General features: G+C 45.7%; 1 protein-coding gene across 1 annotated transcript in view; it reads left to right on the plus strand.

Annotated features, from left to right (window-relative positions):
* Window positions 1–1,163, plus strand: part of LOC138979517 (G-protein coupled receptor GRL101-like) — a 22,605-nt gene extending 21,442 nt beyond the window's left edge. The window contains exons 8-9 of the mRNA XM_070352227.1: window positions 144–215; window positions 1,088–1,163. Coding sequence (XP_070208328.1) covers window positions 144–215; window positions 1,088–1,163 — 148 coding nt within the window. The remainder of the gene's footprint in view (window positions 1–143; window positions 216–1,087) is intronic.
* The last annotated feature ends 9,181 nt before the right edge of the window (window positions 1,164–10,344 follow it).

Genomic DNA, 10,344 nt, shown 5'->3' on the forward strand with positions numbered 1-10,344 from the left:
ATTTTTGACCAAAAAACGTTCCAACAACATACCTTTTTTGTTGTTTTTTTATTCTGAATTTTGGAACGTTGGCAGTGTATATATTTGTTTTGGGATTTCATGATGTACGCAATGTAAATTGTTCTCTTCTGCACATTTCGCAGGGACCTGAGCAACAACTCTTTGGAAGACATCCCCGATGGCATCTTCATTAACCAATGGCGACTTGTGTCCTTGTAAGTTACTTTTCTAATATTACAGCGTTCTAAATGATCGAACGTGTAGCAAAGACCTGTACGTGTACGTGTAGATATTGCGTCACCCGTGACTCATTTTGTTCTTTAATGTTCCAAATGCATGCGTTGTTTGCTCCAATCAAGACTGCAGATCTTGGCAAACGCGTGACGCAAAAACTAGAATTGATGACGTTACCCGTACACTTTCCCGTACACGTCCTGAAAAGTGCTGATCTAGATCTTGTTATTGACCTAATTTGCAAAAGTCAAAATCAACTTCTTATAGCGTGGCGTCCCTTGAGCCCTTCTGACAGCAAACGCTTGGGCGGAGAAGCAAAACTGAAGGCCCGGCATGGTAAACTGGAACGTGGGTGCCCCCCCCCCCCCCCCCCCCCCCCCCCCCCCCCCCCCCCCCCCCCCCCCCCTAACCTACGCCTCATTACTGTCAAACCATGAGTTGATTCCAAGCTGTGTTGTGCTTGGTGTTTCGAATTAACGCTCGATGTCCTACATATTAAAGCAGAATAACATGAGCGGTAACAGCTAAGGCTAAGACTTCATCTGAATTTCAGAGTTATTTTAATTAATATTTTATATTTCAGATTCAAACAACAATCTCCTTGCACAAAGGCCTAGTTTATTTTGATACCAAAAAATCCACAACCACGACAACAACAACAACAACAACAACAACAACAACAATAACAGCAACAAAAACAACAACAAACCTACCAAATGCAATGAGAACCGACTACCCGGTTGATGTTTGTGCTGCGGTTTTTCCACACAAAAACCAGTAAAATAGTGGCTTTGTTTGGTAAACGAAAACATAGTTTGTGGTGAAATTTTATGTATTCTTTTCTTATTCCAAGAAACCTGCAGAACAATGGGATCACAGAGCTGAGCAATGGAACTTTCAAAGGCCTCTCCAATCTCAAAACTTTGTGAGTATATCGAAAAGGGACCTGCAGACAAGTTCATTACATTTTTAGCCCAAGTTGCCGTCAATCATTTGTGACCCTCCACCACGGAATGAGTCGCATGTCACCTTTCCATGATTTTCATATTTTTACATTTTCCTAAAGAGTTTTTTATGCTCTATCCAGTGGTGAAAACGTTTTTAGAAAAGAGCAAAAACTGTTTGAGTTATAAGCCTGTGACTAAGTTGACCCTCACACTGTTACCAGACACTCCCCGGACTTATATTAAGCCTTGCGTAGAACCGCGCGAGGTGACATGCGACTCATTTCGTGGTGGAGGGTCACATTTTGGAAATCTTTAATGTAGACAATGTCTTATCATGTGCAGATTGTTTCCCAATTGCCCAGTAGACAGTGACATTGTGAATGTGTCTTCAAACTACAGACCGTGGCACCATTATTGACGCGAGAAGACATATTAACGACCTAGCGCAGTGCTAACTTTCTATGGAAATTGAATTATTGTGTTAGTTATAGTTTGGCCTGTACAGTCGGTAAACACCACGTGCATTCCTGGCGAAAATGTGCGTTCATAGCCTCAATGGCGTCAATTGTCATTCTTGTGAAAAGCACAATATGTGTCGTAAAAGCCCCATTTATATACATGTAAGACTAGATGAATACCCGCTTCGCCGGGAAGAAGTAGAACCGAATACCCGGTCGCACCGTACGAAGGAAGGGAGATAAACGCGCAAAACACTGGAGAAGATGAGAGCACGCACGTGTTCAACATTTTCCACGATTTTGTTCGGGGTCTACCTGAATATGCCCACCAAATTTGAAGCAGATCCATCGAGAACTTTGGCCGTGAATCGTGAACACACAGACAGACAGACACACACACACACACAAGCCGTATAATTATATAGATGTAGTGGAGGAGTGGAAGGGTAGTAGTAGTAGATACACGAAGCCCAAGTCCAAGCGTCTTGTTTCAACTTTTTATTCAAGAAAACAATGCAAGGAAACGTAGAGGCCGAAGGCGAAACCCGTAGACAGCAAAGCAAGTGTAGTGTCGTGTTCAGCTGCTAGGAGCGAATGCATGCTTATGCGTTAAAATTAATATTAAAAGTCCTACGGTTTTGAGCCATTAAGGACTTGAGTGTTTGTCCGCTTTCAAAAAGAGGAAAGAAAGAAACAAAAAATAAGGAGAGGAGGGCAGGGGGTGGGGTTGAGTTGATAATGCTCTGTGGAATTTGTTAAAATGAAAAGTAGTTAAGATGTTTCTTGGTAAGAATTATAAGTCTGTATTCTATATCTTGAATAACGGGCTTGTAATATTATTTTTTTTTATTTCAAATCGAGTTAAAAAGTGGAACCTTTCAGGATCACCAATAAAACCAAATAGATGAGCAAGTAAGAGGAACACGAACAATAAATCTCAAAACTTTTTACAAATAAAAGGATTAAGATGTAAGCCACGAAGGCCGTGGTAATAAAAACAATATGTACAGTTTGGCGACTAGTGGGCCTTGGGTGAGGATATGTTGTCTAGAAGGTAGTCGCTGGAATCAGGAGGGATGGCGGGAGCCACTCGACCTCAAACTGAAACACGCTGATGTGATAATCTGGGCTTAGTTATACCCACAGCCCCATGTCCGAGTCCCTGACCAGTCGGCACAGCAGCAAGCTGTGTGACCAGCCTAGAGAACTGCTACTGCGCAGATAATCCTGGGGACTCAGACCATGGAGCTGCATATGGTCATATAAGGTTTTAAAGGTAATTCTATTTGTAGCGCATGGAGCGAAAATGTGTTGAAATGAATAGGGTTCTCCACAATGGCAGGACTTGTTAAAGATATGGAAGCGGCAGCCGCCGGCACGGAGGCGTCTGAAGATAGTGAGGAGGTTTGTTGGGAGATCGGGGTGTAGATCGTTCATATCAATGGGTTGATAGGACAGAGATGTTACGTACTGACTTCGAATGAGTTTACGGATTTTACTGTAGAACTCGGTTACTGAGTAGCCGATGTTAGTGTTAGCTGGGCTAGATTCTGCCGCTTCTTTGGCAGCGACATCCGCCAGTTCATTTCCCCGGACCCCTACGTGAGAGGGGACCCAGAGAAATGATACGGATGTGCCGGATGAGATTAACTGGTGACATATAAAGAGGATTTCTCTTTGTAGCTCTGCCCGATTTGATGTGTTTCGATGCAGAGCTTGTAATGAAGAGCGCGAGTCAGAGCAGAAAACTACCGCACGCGGTGTGACTGGGAGGTCATTTATAAAAGTGCATGCCATGAGCAAGGCAAATAGCTCGGCTGAGAATATGGAGATGTCTTTATTAAGAGTATATTTCCTTGAGATTTTGAGATCTGGGATCACAAAGGCGCAGCCAACGCTGCCGTCTGCAAATTTGGATCCGTCAGTAAAGACTTTTAAATGCTCCGAGAATTTGTAGTTTAGGGTTTCTTTTGTAACAGTAGCTAGGTAGACGGGGTTATCTTTTTTGGTAGTATTATCTTCACTGTCGTATATGATAGTAGGGGTTTCCTCAAGCCAAGGCGGGTAGGAGGGCGGGGGGACCCTGGCCAGCTCACTGACCTTCACCCCGCTATCGGCTAGAATGCGGTTTACTGTGTCGGATAAGGGTAGCGTTTTGGCCAAGAGTTGAGTGCTATGTTTGGTGTTGGCCTCATAATTTTGGTGCTGAGGAAAAAAGTCAGTCAGGACCTCGCAGGCAGAGTTCTCTACCGCGTGGGCTCTGACAGCATACTGAGCTGAACGGAGTTTTATCTCATCCACAAGGGGCAGCCACCCACACTCGCTGTAGACTCGACTCTTACTCGCTTGTTGGGAGAGTCCCAGAGCTATTTTGAGCGCCCTGCACTCTATAATAGCCAGTTTTTTCATGAGCGCCGGGCGCGTCGCGAAATAAGCTTCGCACCCGTAAAGGAGGCGGGAGCGAATTAATGCCCGCACTACCTCTGTGACACACTTACGCCCTCTGGCCCAGGATTGGGACGCCAGGTAGCGTATGATATAAAGATCCTTGTTGGCCTTATTGATCAGATGTTCGATATGACTGGTCCAGTTAAGTCGGGTATCGATGATAACGCCGAGGAACTTAACTTCTGAGCTCGGTTTGATAATATCACAACCTATCTTTATACTGCAGTTCCTGTACAGTTGTCTACGGGAGACAACAAGAAAGACTGTTTTATTTGAGGCTAGTTGGAAGCCGTTGGTGTACATATATTGACAGAGGTTGTCGATTTTAGTTTGGTAAGAAGATAAGTCAACAGTGTTGGTAACTCTGTTATGGCGTGGTCTATTAGTGTCTATTAAGGCGAGGTCGTCCGCATACAGAAGTACACTGGCACCGTCAACCTTAACAGAAGTAATGTCATAGAGCATGATGCTGAATAAGTTTGGCGCGATGATACTGCCCTGGGGAACCCCCATGTCCAGCGCATGGGTTTCGGACACCGAAGAGCCCACCCGGACAGACATCTTGCGATTGCTGATGAAGTTTTTGATGAATTGGTACATGTGGCCAGAGACACCGATTCTGCCGAGTTTTAGGAGTAGACGAGCATGCCAGACGCTGTCGTACGCAGATTTAATATCAAAGAAGGTTCCAAGAAGAGAATTATTACTATGTGCCAAGGTCTTTTTGATTTTTTCAGTGACGTGCACAATGTGGTCCGCACACGAACGACCTTGCCTAAAACCTGCCTGGCATGTAGGAATGATATTGTGTTTATTGAGGTGGAACTCCAGCCTCTGGTTCACCACACGCTCAAAGATCTTGCTGAGGTGGGGGGTTAGTGATATGGGGCGGTAACTGCCAGGTAGATTGCCCGGTTTTCCGCTCTTCAATACTGCTACTACTTGTGAGTCTGACCACGCTGCGGGGATAGTATCCTTTAACCAGCATAGGTTGAAAAACTGAGTGAGCAACTTAACAAAGTTAGGTGGTAGATGTTTTATCATGTGATATGATATTGGGTCTAAACCTGTGGATTTTTTTGGGTCTTTCACAGAAGAGATGGCGTTTTGGACTTCTTTTGCCTTAAACATGCAGTTTATAGGCAACTGGTTGTCATCTGGGGGGTATGTGAAACCCTTCTCCTGATCTAACCTATAATTGAGTCGTTCAGTATCTAGGGATTTTGATTGACTATTTTTGGCAAAGGTATCTGCTAATAGGTTTGCCTTTTCAGAGTCAGTTGTGGTCATTTTATCACCCGATAGTAGTGGCTTTTCTTTAGTTCTGTATCTACATTTAAATCTGCGGATTTTCTTCCAGATTTTGCCACAGTCTTTGTAATCTTTAGTTTCTTTGTGGACAAAGTTTTCCCAGTTTTGAAGTTTAGCCTCAGCGGTGATCTGGTTAAATTGTATTTCAGCTGACTTCATATTCGTGAAGTTAGCGTCTGAGCAGTGCCTGAGATATGTCCTAATGTGATATCGCTTGTTTGCCAAGGCTTCATCACAGTCTGCATTCCACCACTCATTCCTTTTGGCCTTACAGTTAGGATTTACTGATTTAAGCGGAATGTGATTATTGGCAGCAGTGAGTATACATTGACGTATGTTATTGTAAGAGGCTTCGATGTCATCCGTAAGGAGAGTTTCCTCCCTGACACCCTCGAGCTCCGCACGGAAGCTGTCCCAATTTGCCTGTTTGTAATTGTACTTTTTTCTGACCTCCGAGTTATTGCGATTAGGGGCGAAGTGGCGGAAGGTAAGAACAATGGGTAAGTGATCGGAGCCGAGGGCGTCCGGGAAAACGTTCCAGTCGATGTCAGTGACTATGGCATTTGAGCAAAGGGAGAGATCGATTGCTGACGGGGAATGGTCAGCTCTGTCTGGAAGTCTGGTTGCCGAGCCATCGTTTAGTATACAAAAGTCAGTTTCCAAAATGACGTCAGCAAGGTTGCTATTGGCATGTTTGTATCTAGGGTTAGCAGAGTCCCACAGAGGGTGGTGATTATTAAAATCACCCATCACGCACCAGTGTGCCCTGCCATGATCCAGGGATTTTAGCCAGTCGGTAGTTCCTTTTTTATTACACCCGTGGGGGTAATATATGTTAACTATGTTGAGGTTTTTGGATCCTTTTATTTCGATTTCAACAGCACATGTACTGAGATTTTCTGAACTAGGGATGAGAGGTGCAAAGGGTTTGTAATTTAAGGAAGACTTTAGATAAATAGCTGTTTGAATGAGTTGCCCTGAGCCCTTTTGCTCTACTATGGGAGGGAAGTCAAAACCATCTATAGAAGGCAGTAGGGAGCGTTTTCTCTTGACTGACTGGATAACTAAGATGTCAGCAGAGTGATTTGATATATAATTATATAGCTGAGAGAAGTTAGAGTTGATAGAGCGACAGTTCCACTGTAATATGATAAATCCGTGACCGCTTTCACCTTGTTCAGCCATTTTAACACGCACAAAGAAGGTAAGTTAAAGGGCAGATTTAAAATAGGTTAAAAAGTGGTTTTAACAGCTTTCATATCCGTCACGGACAACTGCTTGGCACCAGCAAGAGCGCCCAGCGCCAGAGTGGCGCCGCCCGGAATGAAGCGTTCAACCTTGGTGTTGGAGAGTTGTGTGTATGTAGCTGAGAGGGAGTCGATCAGGTCGAGAGGACTCTGCATCTGTCTGGCCTTAACCATGAAGCCGAGGCACTGCTCGATGAAACCTTGAAGGCCTCTTTGTTGTTCATTTAAATTTGCATATTGCTCTCCTGTTTTTAGCTTATCTAGTGCAGCGTCGGCTAGCTCAAGCTCTGCCTTCTCCTGCTCCTCCCTCATCTGCTGCTTTATTTCCTGTTCAGTTTTAAGTTTGTATTCTCTGAATCTCTGGGCCAATCCCTCCTCCATTCTCCCCATCAACCTCTCGAAGAGCTGCTCTTCTTTCGAGTCCTCCTTCCTGTTCTGGGCTTTGCGTAGGAGGGAGGCCTTTAACCCGGGGGTCCCATGAAGCGGCGCCTCTGCCCGAGCCGTCTGAGACTTACAGGGCGCCTGGGGGCCAGGATTTGGATTTTGCGAAGTTGTTTGGTGCTTCGCGGTTGCAGCAGAACTGTCCGCATGAACTGGAAGGAGTGTATTGTCATGTTCGGTCATTTTGTTTTTGATTTCTTGTATTTTATTTACTTGCCCACCCAGGGGGGGTCTCTGGACAGCCAAAGAGTACCCGGACCGGGGGGTTGAGGTCCGCCGGATCGGTTGCGGAGGGGGACGCCAGAAGGAGTCCCTCATTTCCGCTGGGGCAGTCGCTGTTTTATTTTGTTGTTTGGCGAGCTCGCGCCGCGCCCGATCCAGGGCCTCAGAATATGGTATGTATGCTGCCGACCTGATCTTATTGGCCTGCAGCCTCAGTCTCATTTCCGGGCATCCAAGATAAGCGGCGGAATGCTCGCCCTTGCAGTTTACGCAATGTTTGGCCTTGGTGCACGTCGCTCCGTCGTGGCCCTTGGAGCCACATCGGGGGCAGATCTGCACTTTTGATTTGCATTGTTGTTTTAGGTGCGATAGTCTCTGGCACTTCGTACAGCGCCGCACTGGAGGAGTGTAGGGTTCGACGCCGTACACCTCACTCTCCAGAACGACGCTGTCTGGAAGAATTGCCGTTGTAAACGTGACACGGACCGCCTGAGACGGTTTCCCATCCCTAAGGAGAAGACGGCGAAAAGATCGAACCGAGGAGGGGCCCTTTTCTACAAGACTCCCATCCTCCATCCGGACGCGCACGCCCACTGCCATCTCAGACAGGTCTGTTCCTGAATGTATTGTGGGTATGCGTTTAATGACACCTTCGGTTGTTACCTCCGGACGGTGGCATTTCACTTTGATGCCGCCGATCGAGTCCAGCCTCAATAGCTTGTTTTGTTGTGATGCTGAGGAGCACCCTACCAGGACGCTCCCAGCTGCCAGCATGCGTATTTCTTTGACCTCGCCGATGGCAAGGTCAAAAGTTTTTTTCCTCCTGAGGCCGAGTCCCTGCAATGTTGCAGGGCCCTCCTTCAGGTCCTGCACCACCACGGGGAACTCTAAGAAGGAGGGAGGAGGTTGCTTGGGTTGGTAAAGAAGTTTTCTTCGGGGTCTTTGTTTTGTGTGTGTGTGTGTATTGGCAGGTGGTAGTGGCTGTTGAGTTGTCTGGTTTTCTTGTGATTCAGTTAGGGGTTGGGAGGTGTCGACCCCCCGGGCAGATGTTGCATGGGAAATACCTGTGTTTCCCTGAAGAGGGGGACCCTCGCAGAGGACCTTTTGCTTCTTTTTCTTTTTGGGCTTCTTACGATTGACTTCGGTGAAGTCTTCCTCAAAATGATCAGTAATCTGAGAGCGTGGGGGGCTATCCCGGAAGAGAAGAGATTCCGGAGAGCTCTGCCCCCCCTCAGGGTCGTCCTCCCGCAATCTCTTTCTCTTGAAAGGAGAAGATATGCTGGTTTTCTCATTGGTGATTGCTTTATTAAGCTGTTTGGATTTTGGGGACTGACCAGTCCGGCTGGCCCGGTCAGTCTCATTCAGTGATTCCATGGGAATATCTGGGGCGCGGTCAGAACCGCTTGCTGTTTGGTCCATATTAAGGGACCAATCTTGCTCCCTCAGAGCAGTGGTGTCCGTTGGAAGGTAGTTATCTACCCAGATGAACGTTTCCCGCCTATCAGCAAAGGTGGTGTTTGGCAGTTTGTGTTTAGCAACTTGGCTCATCACTTACAAGGTACGGTACGGTCACCAAGAAAAAACAAGCCAAACAGCTCAGGGTTAAAAAGGCAGGATAAAAGCAGGGTAACAAAAGCGTCCCTAGACAAAGAGTGAGCTGAAGCTCACCCCTCTAGCGACTTTCACTTCTCTCCCGAGAAACACGAGGACTCCTGCAGGGCGAGTGGGAACGCCACCAAGGGCAGCTAGCCCCCTTTCTGGACCCACGCCAAGAGCAGAGGGAGCTGTGTCGTGTGTTTAAGACACAACGAAAATGTGATTGTCCCCCTTTACCCTCAGGAATTCGGGAGAAAATCGCTATTTGAGCACTGACTTGGCTATGTAAGCTCGAGGTGCGTTAAAGCAGTCGCTATGTAATCAGCATGTTTGCTTGTGAAAGAACGCACTCTACGGGCCAGCAACTGCAGTGAATTACTCGTGCTGAGTGTGACATGACATGCACGTGACAGAACACGACATGACATGACATGACATGCTTATGCCGGTGTCCGGCCTATACTTATAGCCCCGGCGCGGACTGCACAGAAAGCACCGTCCGCCGAGAATAAAAATCGCCTGAATACGGCCAGAAACACGGAATCTGTGTTTCTTACACTTGCTTTACCCTACGTTATTTAAACAAATACATAACCAATCCTAACAAACAATACATCAAATTAAAGCTACGACCTTTAGCTTTCCATTGCAATAGATCACATTTCGTAAAAACTTATATTTATTTAGTAGGATGCAAAAACAATGGTCCTAGTGAAGGCACTGAACCAACTTCAGTGCGGAAAATTACAAAACTCTCTAAACTGGAATAATGGACAAACTCATAAATCATACAGATAAAAAGAAGAACCCTAGACAAACATCATGATATGCGTTACTTGGGGGAAAATTATATATTGACTTAGTACGAAGCGGTAAAGTCCGAAAGTAAATGGAATCGGCTAAATCCCTGCGCGAGTACCTGTCTGCATAAATTAGCAATCTTTGCAGAGGAACCAAGCATCACTCATTACAACCAAATCCTTATAAACAAACTAAAATCATATGCAACATAGGTACGGGATATGTAATAGTGATACAAAAATGACAAAACAATGATTGAAAAGACAAATATGAGTTTGTGAGAATCAATTTCTCTCGACGATACATGAAAACCGGTCAAGGTCAGAGTGACGCTTGGTCAGTTCGAAGCATTATCGTAAATAGCACAATAATATGCAGCCATCCAGCCTAATCAGTGACTTCTATGCAAACCTAAATATAATTAGGATCGTATCAAAGATAAAAGGGACTTTGAAAGATAGAAGTTAGGTAGATATATAAAGAAAGGTATTTTATTAGAATTTGCGCCGACAATGGTGCGTGCGCAGCATCGTATCGTCTGCTATGGGATGGGTATCCCGTTTGTACTGTACACAAGGCTGTTTCGCTATGCGATGATTAGAGTGTTTAGGGTAGCGAAGTGCACTTGGCTACATCCCC

This window comes from Littorina saxatilis, linkage group LG11 (genome assembly GCF_037325665.1).
Source record: "Littorina saxatilis isolate snail1 linkage group LG11, US_GU_Lsax_2.0, whole genome shotgun sequence".
NCBI lineage: Eukaryota > Metazoa > Mollusca > Gastropoda > Littorinimorpha > Littorinidae > Littorina > Littorina saxatilis.